The 18,005-nt window shown below is 39.5% G+C and overlaps 1 protein-coding gene across 4 annotated transcripts in view; it reads left to right on the plus strand.

The window, feature by feature from the left end:
• Positions 1 to 18,005, plus strand: part of septin12 (septin 12) — a 72,944-nt gene that overhangs the window by 51,890 nt on the left and 3,049 nt on the right. For all 4 annotated transcript variants that reach the window (XM_048203163.1, XM_048203178.1, XM_048203172.1 and 1 more), the window contains 6 exons: positions 7,592 to 7,720; positions 13,971 to 14,052; positions 14,778 to 14,915; positions 16,225 to 16,342; positions 17,323 to 17,418; positions 17,628 to 17,724. In XM_048203163.1, coding sequence (XP_048059120.1) covers positions 7,592 to 7,720; positions 13,971 to 14,052; positions 14,778 to 14,915; positions 16,225 to 16,342; positions 17,323 to 17,418; positions 17,628 to 17,724 — 660 coding nt within the window. The remainder of the gene's footprint in view (positions 1 to 7,591; positions 7,721 to 13,970; positions 14,053 to 14,777; positions 14,916 to 16,224; positions 16,343 to 17,322; positions 17,419 to 17,627; positions 17,725 to 18,005) is intronic.

An 18,005-nucleotide genomic window follows, 5' to 3' on the forward strand; every position in this document is an offset into this window, starting at 1 on the left:
GCTCACACTCCCCGCCCATGGAGCTTGCGCTTGCCTTAAACAGCATAAACAAAGTTCACACAGCTAATATAACCATCAAAATGGATCTATTCGTCGCGTAAGTATGGTATTTATTTGGATGTTTACATTTGATTCTGAATGAGTTTGATAGTGCTCCGTGGCTAAAGCTAATAGAGATTTATAAAGAATGAAGTTGTGTTTATGAATTATACAGACTGCAAGTGTTTAATAATGAAAATAGCGACGGCTCTTGTCTCCGTGAATACAATAAGAAACTATGGTAACTTTAACCACATTTAACAGTACATTAGCAACATGCTAACAAAACATTTAGAAAGACAATTTACAAATATCACTAAAAATATCATGTTATCATGGATCATGTCAGTTATTATTGCTCTATTTGCCATTTTTCGCCATCGTTCTTGCTTGCTTACCTAGTCTGATGATTCAGCTGTGCACAGATCCAGAAGTTAATACTGGCTGCCCTTGTCTAATGCTTGATCATGGGCTGGCATATGCAAATATTGGGGGTGTACATATTAATGATCCCGACTGTTACGTAACAGTCGGTGTTATGTTGAGATTCAGCCTGTTCTTCGGAGGTCTTTTAAACAAATGAGATTTATATAAGAAGGAGGAAACAATGGAGTTTGAGACTCACTGTATGTCATTTCCATGTACTGAACTCTTGTTATTTAACTATGCCGAGGAAAATTCAATTTTTAATTCTAGGGCACCTTTAAACTAATCAAAAGAGACCGTAAAGACTTACATTGTACAAAGATTACTATTTCAAATAAAAGCTGTTCTTTTGAACTTCTGAGCAGCAAATCAGCATGTTAGTATTATTTCTGAAGGATCATGTGACACTGAAGACTGGAGTGGTGTGCATACCCTTTTTTCTTTTAGTTTTTTTTTTTTTTTTTTTCAAAAACAACAACAAAAAACTTGCTGACCTCAGTCTTTTGCATGGTAGTGTATATAATATTTTTCTCAAAAAATATTTTCTTTTCTTTTTTTTGTTTTGTTTTGTTTTTTTGATGATAACAAATCAGTTTAAACTAATTCACAGAAATGAATCAAACTTACCACAAATTTTACTAAAATTTTTAAATCAGAGATGCTATTATCTTTATTGTGAATATTTGATATTTCACCTTAATTACAAAGAAAAAAATGAAATTCTTGAGAATACAGTGGTTTTGTCCAGTAAGGGCACTCTGAACCGTTCAAGTCTTTTTAAAAGTCACAGATTTTATGCCAGGTTACCTACTAGGGCTGTACTCTGCCGGCCCAGCAGGGCTTGCTGGTTTTAACTGTCTTGGGCAGTTACTGGACATCTGCCTGATTCAAACTGGCCACTTTTATTCAAGCCTAACCAATCAGAGTGCTAGAACCTCCCATATGCCCCCCTGTGCTTCTAGAGAGAGTGTGGGTAAGCATACAGGGAGGAGGAGGACCAGGAGGGGGTGCTGGCTGAGTGTGGGCCTTACCTAATTAAATGGCAAGGGCTATTGTTGTGTTGTCTGTGGGCTGGGAGGCAGGGCCAGGCTGGAGCCAAATGTGGCTCAGAGAGTGTTCCCCAACTGGGCCAGCCAAGGGGATTTATGATGGCCGCAGCATCACAAATTCAAGGCCATCCAGCTCTCCAGTGAGAGCCATTCTTCTTTCCCACTTTTTTTCTCTCCCTCTTTTTTTTTTTTTTAAACAGAGTTGCCAGGTTTTCCACACTCCCTTGCTTGCGCTTTCATCCCCCTTGGCGGCTCTTCCATAGTGTTAATAGAAAGGAAATTTTGCCAAATCCTTCAAAGGCTGCGAGTCGCACGTAGAAACACAGTATCAGCTGCTGTTCCACAACGATGTCAGCAAAACAAATTAAAACTGAAGTGTGTCATTTTTGCACCACTGGCATCGCCACTAGCGTTCCAAACTGTTTTTCCAAAACCGTACTGAAGCCCTGTTTTCCATCTGTCATTTTTCGGACGCTCAGAGCCCCATCCCAGGATAATTGGCCTTTCTATTTTTCTGTAAGTAATGAAAAATCCTACAACAGTTTTGCTGATTTTAAACCAGCTTTGTATTGTTACAATGTCAGTTGTTTATGTAAATTAACAGTGTGAACTCTTTTTGCATGTCACCTGCACCCAGATCTCCCGCGTTCTTTATCAGCAAAAGTCATTCATCTGGCTTTTGACATCTTCAGGGCTTTTGATAAAACTACAGATCGTACTTAGGAATTTTTGTATCCCCACTTTACAGACACTTGGATTGAGCCCAGTGCATTATGGGTGTTGAAGTTCCCCTAACTATTTGGAGAAAGGGAACATCACAGCCCTTTTTCTCTAGTTAGTCAGCACTGATTTTTTTTTTTTTTTTTTAAATGCTTTTCTACTGCATAGACAGCCAAGTTTTCTTAAAAAAAGGCATCTTGTCATTGCTGAGCTACCCCTTTATATTTTACCCCTTTATTTATTTGTCTGAGCTTTTTACATATCCTAAATACACCCTATCAAATAATATTTTCACACTTTTGTATAATTTGCAAAAATTACAGCTCTCATGGGAATGATGTACAGTTAGAATACTTAAAAAAAAAAAATGTTTTACTGATAAATCATTCACACAAATATTGCATTGGCTTATGTTTATGTCACATTTTATTGAATTATTAGTTAAACATAATAATTTTATGATGGATTTTCTTATTTTAAGACTAAAAAGTTTTAATGTTTAACAAAAAAGCAAAGGTTGAAATCGGTTAAGTTTAATAAAAATGAACATAAGTAGTCAAATTTGAAGAAACACCCATTGAAATACATTTCAGCATTAAATATGAATCTGTCTATTCTCTCCAAGTGTGTGGGAATGATATTAGGAGGAGATATGACAATAGCAGTCTTCACCTGTTCACATTTTGGCCACTTGGATACTTTTCAGCTTGAAACCTGTTTGGTAGGGAGCAGATCAAAGGCATGTTAAAGCATATCAGATATGTGATGAATTCTACAGAGTAAAAACGCTCTGGTTCAGTACTTACTCCCCCAAAAGCTGGCTTTTGGTCTGTGTGAGTTTCTTCCTTGCCTCAGTGAACTGTGGTGGTTACAGCATTGGTATAGTAGTAGGTATGGTGGTGCTCTCCATGCCTGCTACTCTGGACATACATCAAAGGTGAACCTCTCCCTCCTTTTCCCGGCAAAGACAGGTGTGGAAATAGTGGTAGTAAAAGAGGGAAGAAGAAAGAGCTGTTTGACTCACTCTTGACACAATGTATAGCTATTGACAAATCATTGACCTTTTATTTAGTGCAAAAGACTTTTATTTTTGAACAGGGAATGTTTGTATTTGAATGTTCGGATAGTTTTCGGTTTGTGTATTTTGCTGTTGCCTTGGCAATGCATTGTAAATTACAAGGGCAGGGGTTCTGACAAGGGTGTGTTTGGGAACATTAGCATGTATTAGCTAACATGACATGACAGTAAATGCAAACTTGACAAAATACAGGAAGAGGAGGAATTGTGCAAAAGCAAGATATACACAACAGGATGAAATTGCAGGGACGGAGGAAACTCTACAGGATGAGTTTGGTGCGCTACGCTCATCTGTCCACATTTTCCTGCCCTGGGGTGCTCTTATCCGAGAGTCGCATACACATATGGTAGCACTTGGAGTCTGTTGGTCTGTGTAGTTTGTCCTCTGTTGTAAAGGTCAGGACCTTTTTGTAGCCTCAAGGCTTAAACTACTGCGAGTCTCCCAGTTTCCCATAAGTCAAGTAGCAGTCTGCTCCCAAATACGAGTTTAGCATATTCTGACATTTTCAGTGCAGTCAATACATTCAGCTTTGTTGTCGCCCTCAAGTCGAGGGGGGTTTGTAGATATTGTGTTCAAAGGAAAGCTTTGTAAACTGCTTTTCAAAGTGTCTCAGGGGAGATGTGTTTCACTATTTGAAATGAAAAACATGTGACACAGGTAAATTTGCTACCTGCATTTGTTGAAGTTTCATGTGGTTGTGGTAAATGACAAGCTGTTACAACACAGTGTTTCTGGGTGAATGTGTCAATGCATGACACGGACAAGCACCTGACTGGGTCTAGCCTTTATTCTTTTCACATTATCTCAGCACAGGGTCCTTTATGAGATAATCAGTGCTTGTAGCGATTCCATTTTTTTGCAAATACTTGAACCGAATGAATTTCGGTTGGGTTAATGGTTGCGGTCCATTAATTTGCAGATGCGACTATAACATTGTACTGAAGAACTCTAAAGGTGCATTCTCATTTACTGTTGGTTGGCGAAATTTCTAGTCATATCCGGTCATTTCAATTGGAAGTACAGGAATTTCGTGTGAGGGTGAAAAAGTTACCCACACAGATTTCATTCATGTTTAAGTTGGTCATGTGAATTTGCCGAGCTGAGCAACAGAAGTTGGACAATGAAACTGAAATGCCTGATTTTAGACCACAACAATTTATTAGTATTGTGTTGGGCAGGGGTGTCAAACTCATCTTAGGTTGAGGGCCGGATTGGAAAAAAATAACCATGTGCGGGCCAATGTAATAAAAAAAAACAAAAAACAAAGAAACCTTTGTGCACTGATAGTTGCATTAATATTATTCATATAAACAACATTAATTTTCAAGAAAACTAGCTGCATTTTTTTTTTTTACAGCAAAAAAACTTTTTTTATTAGTGATGCACACATTTTGATTTTTCATGGCCAATTCCAATTTTTTTTTTCAAGCAAATTGGCCGAATCTGATACTGGTTGCAGATTTTTTTTTTTTTAAAGCAAATTTATTTTTTGTTTATTTGTTCAAAAAATATTTGTAGCTCTTTCATATTAGAGGCAAACACTGCATTTTTATCACAGTCCCAACAAAGATGTTATGCACATGAGCATGAGCAGTTGTTTTTAATTTAAATTATTGTATAATTTCAAGATTAACAGAAAAAACCGCATGGTCTGACTTTAGCTCTGTGAAGTTATGCTACATAAGACACTTGCACAAAACAAAATCAGCAGACGGACTGAATGAAAATGCAAATTCACTCTCTGACAGTAGGTGGTGCTTATGGAACAGCAGTGATATAGCATTTCCATGGTTACCACCATACACACAGCAGCGCTGCATTGATAGGCTACTACTTTATACGGAGATAAGAGAAAAAGCCATCAAAACTTTTCTGAAGACAGTTCCCTTCAGAGATACATTCATATCAACCCCAATTTAATATTTATATTATTCTTCCTATATTTTGCCAACATTGAGCTTGTGCATAGAGTATTTTCTCTGCTGGCGCATCTGTTCTCCTCTTCGTGTCCGTATTCAGCGTGTGCCTGTGTTAACGTCCTGTTTACAGACTTCGTAAATGATTCCATACAAATGAAATTTTGGGAAATTATTACAAAGCACTTTGTTTGCAAGCCCAGAATAAAGATTGACCAAAATAAAACAAAAAAAATTGACTATATTTTATTTTATTATAGTTCAAATCAGTATTTGGCCCGCGGGCCGTATGTTTGACACCCCTGGTGTAGGGCCTCCTTTTGCAGCCACTGCAGCATCAAATTGTCTTGGGAATGAGAAATACAAGTCCTTCAATGTGGCCAGAAGCATTTTGAGCCATTCCTCTTCCAGGACAGTGGTCAGGTCACTGTGCAATGCTGTTGGAGGAAAACGTTTTGCAAACTTGCAGACTTGCTTCTCCAAAATACCACAAAGTGGCTCAACAATATTAAGATCTAGTGACTGTGCAGGCCATGGGAAGATGTTCAGCTTCACTTTCATGTTCATCAAACCATTCTGTCACCAGTCTTGCTGTGTGTATTGGTGCATTATCATGCTGATACATGGCACCCTCTTCAGAGTACAATGTTTGAACCATTACGTGCACATGGTGCTCCAGAATGGTTAGTAGTCCTTGGCAGTGAAGCACCCATCAAGCATAGTAGTGAATGCCATGATATTGCAGCCCAAACATCACTAAACCTCCCCGTGCTTCAACAGTCTGGGTGTTGAGCCTCGTTGGGGCTTCTCCACATCGTAACTCCCACGGATGTGGAAAAGACGGTAAAGGTGGACTCATGAGAGGGCAATACATGTTTCACATTGTCCACAGCCAATGTGCACTGTTGGCACCAATGAAACTGACATTTGGCATTGGCACGAGTGACCAAAGGTTTGGCTATAGCAGCCCGACCACAACATTACTCTGGACACCATAGCTCTTGATACACCACAAAGACATGCTGTCCTGGTTAGAGATGAGCCAGCAAGACACTCACCAACAATTTGTCCTCTTTTGAACTCTGATATGTCTCCAATTATGTTGTGTGGATTGCAATATTTTATGTACAGTAGTGCTATTGCTGTTACTGATGGAAAGTGTAATCTGTGAAGAAACACTTTATTGGTCAGTGTTTGTTTCGTTGTCCAGCCCCTGCATATATAGGCCTAGTTATTGGATTGCATTTATACAGACTTCAGAAAGACTGAAAAGTCATTTAAAAAATTCAGTATAAGCATGCCTTTTGCAACAATTGTTTTGCGTTTTTTATATTACAAAAATCTCACCATCTAGCAATGGAATTGCATTTCTTTTTTTTCCAAAAGAGGATTATTGAGCAGGTACAGTATGTGTGAATACACCGAAAGCTTCAGGAAGCCCTGCTTTGCTCAGCCACTCTCTAAACTGTTAAATCAAAGTGGCCCAGGAGGACACACAACGTGGGTTGTCAGTTCCTCATAAATTTGATGTCAACTACCTCCCATGGTAAGAGGTCATGGCGTAAATCCATCAAAGACTCTGTTGAGGTAGGCAATGATGGAGGGGCCAGATCTTCCTGGCTCCGTCGTCTATCTCTGTCAAATCGTTTCATCCATTGACAGCTTCCCGAGGCAGCCAGGCCTCTCAACAGGTGCAAACGGAGCGGCGAGAGCGTTTAGCACATTCCCCAACCCTGCCCTGCAAACGGGGAGCTGACTGGTGGGCCTGAGGGGCCGTCTAAACGAGACAGAACACACACTCTGCCCATCATCAGCACTCAATACTAAGCAGCTCACATTAACACAGCACATGTCCTTTGAGGCAATGAAGGTGGCCCCATAGATTTACCCTTATTTGTGTGAATTGAGATGGCCTTGATAAGGCTCACTCTCTCGTAATAGCTTCCTCCCTCTGATCTGATCTCCGTGAGGACTAGTGTGAAAGAGTCATTAAGTGGAAAAGCTTCCCAAAGCTCCCAACGGCGTGGTATTGTCAGTGTGTTTGGACACCCACCAGATAAGACACTAAAGCACTTTGCCTTGGCTTGACCTGGTCTTATTACATCACTGATGATTTGCAGCATCAAGGGCTTATGTAAACCCTGGAGGCCTGCGCTGCCTGGTCATGTGATACTTTATGACCTCAATTTTATGTGTGCCATCTTATCTGTGTGCAGTAATAAAGTTTTATCCCCCCTGCTAATGCTAAGCAAAGGTCGTACTGCAAATAAATGTGCTCAGGGTCTGCTACATATGCAGTTAATTGTACTTTACTGCAGTTTACAAACAAAAGTCATTAAATATATTCTTGTTCTCATTGACAGGTCAGAGTGGTCTGGGGAAGTCAACGCTCGTAAATACACTCTTCAAGTCCAAGGTCAGCAGGAAGTCCTGCACTCCTAATTATGAGGAGAAGATCTCGAAAACTGTCCAACTGCAATCAGTCAGCCACAGTGAGTACTGAACACTCACAACACACTTCTTTCTTTACAGATACCCTGTCACACACCCGTCACACCCAAGGGGTCAAGGATTAGCTGGTTCCCATAGCCCTGTCAGCCCCTGCTGGTAATATTGTAACTACGCCATTTGGACCCAATAAACATCTTTGAACAGTGATGGTCTTTCAAAATTTTGCTTTTGTCCTAAACGGCTGCAGCAGGACATTTTGTCAATAGGTGTTTTATTTTATGATGCATTCAAGTTCTCCTGTGAAGTCGTAACTACGACATCAGTTGCATTCAATTTTGTGAATTTTCACTTTTTTAGTGTAGACCGTCCACTTTGCTAGAAATGTACCGCGTCACGTCTGGTTTGCACATGGTTTTGCACGTCAATTAAATGACGTGTTATGCCGAGTTCAGACTACATGATGTCAGCCCGAATTTGGCACGATCCATTTGACGTAGGGTGTTGTGGTAATTTGTATAGCCTATGACAACGGGCACCGGGATGTAAAAATCGATCGTTTCATCTCACGTTTCAGTCACTAGTTCCGCCTTCTCTACGACTTTGCACACGTCGTTGAAGATGGCAAGCAATGATTGGTTGGGAACATAGACTGTATAAAAATATGGACGACGCAACGCCGCTTCCTTCCATTGTAATGAACTGAATCCAAAACGGACAACGATGGGCGCTGACACGTTACGCAGAAAAAAACGTCAGAAAAAAAAAAGTTTGGAGCCTGGGCATTCGCAGAAGGAATCGTCAGTGGAGCTGGAGGCGGAGTCGCTGTATCAAACTTCCGCCCAGACGACTGTGTCATCATTGATGTATTTTAAATAGGCTATATAAATTATACACAATTTAAAATTCTACCTATTCTTTTTCTAGAGAAATAATATTTTTGAAACCGCAAATTCAGTAGATAAACTCAATATAATACCACTAGAAACAACTCTAAATCGTCAGAAATGGTCCTGCCATTTTAAATCAAGTTCAACTAACGTTACAGGAGATCAACTGCTGTAATTAGAGTAGGCTATTATTAGTTTTGTCCTGCTATTATTATTTTATACCCATAAAAATAATTAGTAACTGCCAGATAACGATCACCTGCTTTTTTCCGTCATGGCTAACGTTAGGCGTGTTATCTTAACTAATAACGTTTATTAATTAGCTTATGAAGCCCACATTTAACGTTACAGAGAAAAGCTCAGTGATCCATCAGATCCTGTAGGTCGGTTAGTACAGTTTACTGCTGAACAACTCATTTTGTCTATGTGAAATAACACAGAAATCGAAAATTAATAGTTAGTTATATCTTCAATCTCCCCTCGAAGCTCCGACAGTCCTCAGACAAGCTGTCAATCAACTGTGAATCATGACGACACGCCCCGTTTTTATAGCACCAAATTGCTAGCTAAAATTAAACTTATCACAAAAACAAACAATTGAATATATATCAGCGTGATAACAACTACCTCAAATGACCAAAACCATCTTTCGGAAAATGTTATTTGAAGCAGAATTTATTTTTATGTTTTGACTTAAGTCTCATTCGTCTGCATTGAGCGGGCGGGGTTTATGACCTATACTGCATCCAGCCTCCAGGGGGCGATCAAAGAGCCCGCAGCTTCACTTTTCAGGATGAATGAGGCACACCCGGTTGGGAAGCAATGTGTAGACTGACATGTTTCTTGTCCACTACATGACAAGAATTTAGGAGTCAAAATCACATATTCTAACACACTGACTATCAAAACATACGTAAATATTGTGTAGTTTGAACCCGGCATTACAGAGTGTGTTGGCCAGAGTGATTCTGAAAGGTTGGAAGAAGAGTGACATTTAGACAGGACGAGCTGGAGGCAGAGCTCAGTGTTTTGTAGGGTTTGACTTGGAGAAGGGCCAGAGTGATCGGGGCATGTGCTCTGAAAGGAAAGAGAAATTAAAAAGCCTGCGAGGGAGACGGATTTGGAGAGATCAATCACACTTCAAATGTGGAGATCGGGCCACAGCTGTCATTATGAGCTCTCTTTCACAGAGAATGATAGAGGAAGAGCACACACAAGGCCGTATTTTATCGCACGGGTCAGGAGATGACTCCTGCTCTAATGGAAGCCACCACTTATACACGGCGTCTGACTTCAGTGAAGCAAGCTCAGCTGAGTGAATGAATTGGTTGATTGAGCAATGTACTGTCTCTGTCTCGCATACTACCTCCAGAGTTACAATCAATAGAGGCTTGGGTTCTTTTCTCCAAACAGGCAGGTGTGTTTTTGTGTAGATGTGTAGAGTTAAGTTTCATTTAGGCTTGTTTTGGCAATGAAGCAAAGCTTGTTTGGAATGTTTCTGTGGGATTTTTGAAGAAAACTATGGTTTGTTGTAACTGGATTTCTTGACTTGGATATGCCATGCTTGAAGACACCATGCTTGATTCCTTCCTGTAAGCAAAACGTCTCAAAATTGTCAATAAGTTGTCAATAATACATTTTCGGCACTCTCTGGCATTAATAAGCAGATAAATATTATCATCTCATGGCCAATAACCAATAAATGTTAAAATTCTATACTATGGTCAACATAAAAACACGTACATTTAAATTAATTGCTTTACATTTTAAATTTAAATAAAGTGATTTTAGGCATCACAACATTATAAAGTACAGTATGAAAATGGATTTTCATTTTAAAATTATAAGTTATTTATCAAAATGCCATAACTGGATCTTCTGGTGAAATTGATTGACTTCTCTCTGGTGAAATATGCAGGGTTTTCTCAGTCATTTAGTCCACTTACCCTCTGCCCCTGTAAGCTTCATCTGCCTCCATTTTTGAGGACCATGTCTACATCTCAAAATCTAATCGATGCATAGAACAATGTACAATCAAATAAACAATATTAGCGATAGTATAAATAAGAAAAACTCATGTTAGTAGCTATACAAGGGTCTTTTTTGTACTGAGCAGAGGGAGCTGAGCTATAGATCACGCAGAGACGCACATACCTTCAAACATCCCGCATACGGCAATGAGAAAGCAATGAATCTCCATTTTTCTTCTGGCGCCGCCACCATGCTTCGTTGGAAAGAGGTGTGAAAGGCAGATGGCGTAGCCAACTTCACTAGTCCTTTAAATGAAAGTATTGTGTGTGTGTGTGTGTGTGTGTGTGTGTGTGTGTGTGTGTGTGTGTGTGTGTGTGTGTGTGTGTGTGTGTGTGTGTGTGTGTGTTTGCTTGCCCTCAGAAGTTAGTGTAGTTGCACCCAGCTATCCATCTTCATTTCTCATTGTAGACCAGCTGACAGGCGTCTAACAAACACAAAATTTGATAGTGGTCCTCTGTCCCTTGTATTCAGAAACAGCCCGGCAGGGCAAGTAAAGGAAATGTGCTCTCTTTGGATGGATTGCAAAGGCCTGTTGTACTGCAAGGATGAGACTAACTAATAAAATGTATATGCTATTGCACAGTTATCTAATTACCCCATGCCATTTTCATCTGGGTCAAAAGTTTGTGGCGTTACCCATGTTATGTAGTTTAACTGGAAATCTGCCCTTTAATAGAATGACCCACAAGTTAGCATCTCAGATATAGAGAGAACATAATCTAATGATTCTGTCACAGGATGTTGCAAGATGCCAGAGAAGCATGCCTCTCTTGTAGTTTTAAGTGTCAGTCAATTGCTGTGCAAAGGCCTTTGCTGGGCTGGGTCATTAGCGTAGCCTGCTATGTTAATTGCCATGTTTTTTATGTGACAGCAGAAATATATTAAGACTGCTGAACTTTACCCCCAGTCTGGATATGGGCACAGAAAAATCCAATTACAAAATCTCTACAGAGAGTTAGTGCCAAAGATATGTAGTTAACTGTTGCTATACAGCCATGTGCAGGTTTAGTAGCAGCTACGCTAAACCTGTCTTTCTTCCTTTAGCTTGCTGCCTACTGGTTTTGAAATTAGTCATCTGACTTTGCTTTTAGGTAAAGTTTTCGACCTAGATCTGCTTGTTGATCTCTCTTCCGTTTCTGACTTCCCCTTGACAGGTTTTAGATATTTAAAATGTTTTTCTCGCAATAGCTTAGCTTCTTCACAGCTTTCACTTCAGTTAGCCAAAGGTCAGAATGCTGAAATCTGTTTTTAGATCTGTAGCTGTTATGTCCTGTAATTCTGTGCATCAAAACCTTCACAGTTGCTGTCTCAACCTGTTATATTTCTTGTGAAAGTCTTGGGAGCTTTTGAAAGTATTCTGTGCTAGATCAAGAACAAGTGTATTTAGCGTAGCATTGTCATTGCAAGTGGAAGGAGGTTTCTGTCCAGTTGCAGCAGCATCTGTTGTATCTCTGTCCTACCACAGCCAAACCTCATTTCTCAGAGACCTCTCAAAACTTATGGCTCAATAGTTTATAAATGTTTGACTTGTAGAATGAGAGAGAGGGTGGATGAAAATAAAAGAATGGGAGATGCTGGGTGTGCTGTTTCTTAACAAAAGAAGATTGACGATAAGTCGGTTCAGATATCCCCATGGTTCAGCAGCCACCCCTCACTGACTTCTCAGCGTAGCCCAACGTAAACATTACAGTGAATGAGAGTGTCCTGTTCCTCTGGGGTTTTTTTTTTTTTTTATGTTAGCCTTCAGAAAGGCGAGTCTGCAGTGCTTGACACATGATGTAAATATTTACTTTCTTTTACTATTTCGATTGCATTAGCCCTCATGCAAGAATTTATTAATATATATACGGTTACGGTTGAGGAAAATGCTTAACATTAAACTCTTTTACATTAGACTGTATAAAGGTTTTTGGAAAAAAGTCTCTTATACTCACCAAAGGCTGCATATTTGATTAAAAAAGTACAGTAAAAACATTAATATTTGAATATATTTTAAAATGTAGGTCTATTTTATTCCTGTGATGGTAAAGCTGAACTATCAGCATCATTACTCCAGTCTTCAGTGTCACAGAAATCATTCTGATATGCTGATCTGATGTTCAAGAAACATTTCTTACTATTATCATCTTCAAAACATTGAGTTGAAACATAACTGATAACTCCATTAGGTCTTCTGAGCTATGAATGAACAACTTCAGAGCAATTTCTTTTTTTGAGAAAAGAGAAAGTGTAGAACTTTCTGTCTAGATTCTAATTAATGGTGCTTTTTTTTTTGTCTCCTAGCAACATTTCATTGCTGATCATTCCAGTATTTATCAGTATAAATAGGACCTTATAACTTCTGCAAATGCTTTAAAAAGCCTGAAACAATAGACCTGTTCTGGTATTCTCTAGCAAAATGACAAAAATACTCCTTTTGTTACTGCTGAACTAATAAATTGACTTTGCAGTCTCCAGTTTGAGACATTTTGTCTAGCAGATGTCTTGCTGTCCCTTGCTTTCCCAGCAGTTTTGTCTTTCCAAAGTGCAGGCCTGTGGAAAACAAAGAGTACCAAAGTCTCAGGGTGCCTGACACCTCCACACACTACAAAGCTGCCCAGTAGCCCTCACAGCTCGTGAAAAAAAAAGCTGGCCTGTGGACTGAGCAGCAGGGGAGCCGAGTGTTACACAATCCCTCCTTCTCTCAGAGACTACACATTGCAGAAAATGAAGTGGTGGGCTGCTCAATGCCACCATTCAGCTCTGCTCCCTCCATGTGGGTGAATATGGGAGGAACTAAGCCCTGCTTTGTTGCTGAGTCACGCCAAGATGAGCATATGTGTTTCCATTAGCAGATCATGAGGGGTTTTCAATCATTGGCCCACCAATCCAAAAACTGGCACTCTCTTTTGCTAATGCCCCACTGCGTCTGAAAAATTGATCATCATCAGATAGAGTCATAGCACTTTGAAACTCATAAACTGGAGTGTTGACTGACAGTTTAATTTTTCCTCGTTATATTTTCCTTGATTGCCTCATCCAGAAGGATTAACATGATGAGTTAACAGCAAATGTCAATCAACCAATGCCAGGCAGGGATACAGTAGGGGTCCTTGCTTGCACACAGCTTATTAGACTCTTTTTGCAGGCTGACTTCCTGTTGTACAATGCGTCCCTGCAGCATTATATCAGAGATGGAGGTTAAATGAAAAGCTCAGGGTCTTCAGTATGCGATTTTAACTGATTTGTCCTTAAGAAATTTATGTTGCTGGAAAAAGACTGTTAAATCCTTGTCAACACCTCTTCATTCACATCTCCTGCGGATTCATCTTGAAAGGACGTTTTATCTTTTCATTCTTTTCTTCTCTAACTCTTTTGTCTTGTTATTTTCTAGTCATCGAGGAGAAAGGGGTGAAGATGAAGCTTACGGTAATTGACACTCCTGGATTTGGAGACCAAATCAACAACGAGAACTGGTGAGAGCAGCATTTAAAGCGTATCATATACAATTCATATACTATATATACAAATACAGTAGAGTCCAAAAGTCTGAGACCACAATTAAAAATGTGGTATTCAAAATCTAATTTAAACTTGGAAATAAACTAAAGTTTTAGAATTATAAATAATTTTAAATGTTAACATTTTAGACACTAAAACAAGCATTGCCGATTCTATTCTATTTCTAGGTCACTAATCAAAAGATGTTTTAAAAGTATATTTGTGGCGGACATTTGTGACCTTTTTACAGAAGGTCAGATGTTTTTGCTTCCACTGAAGTACAAGATGCTCTTTGGATCATTATGAAATCACGCCAGAGAACATGATCGTCAGGTTTTACACAAACCAGATAAAAAGACATCCTGAAATTCATGTTAATTCAACTTTTCATTTCAATTTTCATGCTAATAATATAATAACATTTTCACTAGATGTCTCAGGCTTTTGAACCCCGCTATAGCTAAGAGCTTTCTAAAACAGTGCCAGATCAAATCTGTGCCAGATAAATTCTCTTAGTAATTTGAGACCATTTTGGGTTTTACTGTTAAAGTAATTATTTATTTGACACTAAAACCACGCCTTATTGTTTATCCGAATATTTATTTTAAGAGTTATTACACTTTGACTGCTACATTCACTTTAAGTATAAGCATGTGTTGTTAATTGTGATGTTAACCCTTCCCTGTCTTTTGTTTCTCAGCTGGGAGCCCATTGTAAAGTATGTCAACGAACAGTATGAAAAATATCTGAAAGAGGAACTGAATGTCAACAGGAAGAGAAGAATCCCTGACACCCGCGTTCACTGCTGCGTCTACTTCCTGCCAGCCACTGGACACTGGTGCGTGTCGACTTGCACACATGATGTGGATCGCACCTAGCCAGACATGTTAAAACGCTGTTGTGCCTCTGTCACATTAATATGACAAGGCTTCATTTAAGATTCTCTGGGGTCTTACCATGGAGATTTTAGCCCACTAACCTTGTGAGATTTTGTGAAAAATCTTTCTTTTAGCAGCAAAACATCACTTCTCACTGAAAACAGCCTGTGAGATAATTGCTGTTTATTGAATGCAGTGTACTGACAGAAGTTGTCATATGGACATAATTTGACATTTAATGCTTGTATCTTATGTGCACTACATCTCAAAAGTTTGGGGTCGGTAAGACTTTTTTATGTTTTTGGGAGAAGTATCTGCATTGATTTGATTTGATTCCTGTGAACATTCTTCATTATTATCAACAGTGAAAACAGTTGTGCTGCTTAACATTTTTTGTTGAAACCGTGATGTGTTTTTCTCATGATCATTTGAAGAAAGTTTAAAAAGAACAGCATTTATTAGAAACAAATTCTTAGTTAACATTTTACTGCCATTTTTATTAATTTACTGCATCCTTGCTGAATAAAAGTATTATTTTCTTTAAAAAACAAACTTACTGGTCCCAAACTTTTGATAGAAGGTGTGTGTACTATTATTTTATGTTACTTCATGTAATGATTATTTAATTTAATTTAAATTAATTTCCATTTATTCATTTTGCAGACGCTTTTATCAAAAGAATGGTTTGTACCCCATTTTCACCTGTATATACAGGATCAATCAAAATCAGTGGTAATTTAAACAAATTAAAGGGTTAGTTCACCCAAAAATGAAAATTCAATCATTAATTATTCACTCTCATGTCGTTCCAAATCTGTAAGAACACAAATTAAGATATTTTTGATGAAATCCAAGAGCTTTCTGATCTCCCTTTACACAGCAACATCAACAGCATAGGAATTGTTGAATAAGGTCATTATTTTTGTTTTGTTTTTGTGCACAAAAAGTATTCTCATCACTTCATAACATTAAGGTTGAACCACTGTAGTCACATGGACTATTTTAACAATGCCTTTACTACTTTTCTGGGCCTTGAAATTTGTTATGACGTTGCTGTGTATAGGGAGATCAGAAAGCTCTCGGATTTCATCAAAAATATCTTAATTTGTGTTCATCTGAAGATGAACAAAGGTCTTACAGGTGTAGAACGACATGAGGGTGAGTAATAAATGACAGAATTTTAATTTTTGGGTGAACTAACCCTTTAATGGGGTCAAATGTGTCAGCAGTGTAAAATGGGCTTTAATGATCTCTCTTACCCTTCTCCAGGTTACGCCCTATAGATGTGGAGTTTATGAGGAGACTGGGGAAGATAGTGAGCATCGTCCCTGTGATTGCCAAAGCAGACACGCTTACTCTGGAGGAGCGGCTAGAGTTCAAACAGAGGGTGAGCTGTCCGTCATCGACACCTGCGCAGATTTTATCATATGCAGGCACAATCGGATCACCCTCTATATTTCCCGCCCACGCGTAAATATTCAGTTCTTCGCATAATTGAGGTCATGAATATGGATGACCTGCTGTTGTAAATGCTGAAATTGTTAGAATTCACAGTTCAGCTGTGTGGATAAAAAGTGAGATATATTGAAAAACCTGGGCAGAATGGATTGAGAGAGAACCGTACGTTGCATTCGAATCTTCAAAGGTCCCTTGGCGTGTGGCCGCTCGCTCTGGGTTGGAAAAATGAGTAGGCCAAGCTAAGGTTACGAGCAGTGTCTGCGACGTCTCCGTCGGGAGATGGTCTCTTCTCTGACTGATGTATAGCAGCTACTTCGGCCCGGGCCACTTGCCATCAGTTGTCCCCACGGAACGCTTTTGGACAGCTCCGACGGCACGGACCGCAGGGCCAGAACGGCCCCCGCACGCAGTGTGTCTCCTATCAATATACACCAAACAACACTCCTAATGATGTACTCTGTCATTTCAGCCCATTATCCAGAGCTGTCTCTCACTGCTCAATAGCCCGAGCAGAGCGCCATGCGGGGGCGGACGTCACACTGTGCTCAAGATATCAATCCCAGATATCATATCCATGTTCAACAGCCGCACTCCAAAATCCTCCCCCACATGAACACATGGCAGCAAAGGCATTAAAGTCTAATGCTTTGCACCTCGGGCCCGAAATTCTGGCTGTGAGGGGGGAAAAAAGAAAAAAAAATTCTGGTGAACTTTACTGTGGCCTCAGAGCACAAGAATGCTTGAGGGTCGAGATTGAGACTTGTAAAATACAGTGGGAAGAGCTCGAGGGAGAGGAGCTGCTGTCATATTTCACCCTTGGGGGCGATTGTGTGGTTTTTGTGTAAGCGTGTGTGCGGTAGGTTGTAAAAATCAGTGTAAATCCATCTAACTGGAAGCCTCTCTCTGCAGATAAGACAGGATCTCCAGGCCAACGGGATCAGAGTGTATCCACAGAAAGAATATGATGAGGATACCGAAGACCGGATACTCAACGATAAGATTAGGGTATGAAACTCTGAGACTTCATTGCAACCAATTAAAACAACTTGATTTAAATGGTTAGATCAACCCAAAATTTTAAACCGTCATCAAGTTTAGAAATTAAATGATGACAGAGGTATAATTTCTGGGGGTAAACTATCCCTTTAATTACTTTAAGTGGTTTTATACTTCGTACTTGATGAAATTTTGAGGTATGGTGAATGTTTTTTCAGGAAAGCATCCCCTTTGCTGTGGTGGGAACAGATAAGGAACACCAGGTGAACGGGAACAAAGTTTTGGGAAGAAAAACAAAGTGGGGGATCATTGAAGGTGAGAGTCTAAAGACATCATCATGTCTGCCATGCATTGCTGGTCACCAGTATTATGTTGGATGCTGGTGTCTCCACCAGGCTTCTTAACTAGTTTTTCCAGAAATATTGTTGGTTGACCTACTTGGAAACCCAAGCTGGTCTTTTCAGCAGGGTAACTGTAACAATTGTCAAATCTAATTGTACGTTGACGGCTGACAGGCTTTGCAAGGCATGTTTGTCTGAGATTTAGGTTATTCAACACTGCCATCAAGTGGTATGTGTAGAAAGTGCAGTGATGCA

Source organism: Megalobrama amblycephala, linkage group LG1 (assembly GCF_018812025.1).
Source record: "Megalobrama amblycephala isolate DHTTF-2021 linkage group LG1, ASM1881202v1, whole genome shotgun sequence".
In the NCBI taxonomy this organism is placed as follows: domain Eukaryota; kingdom Metazoa; phylum Chordata; class Actinopteri; order Cypriniformes; family Xenocyprididae; genus Megalobrama; species Megalobrama amblycephala.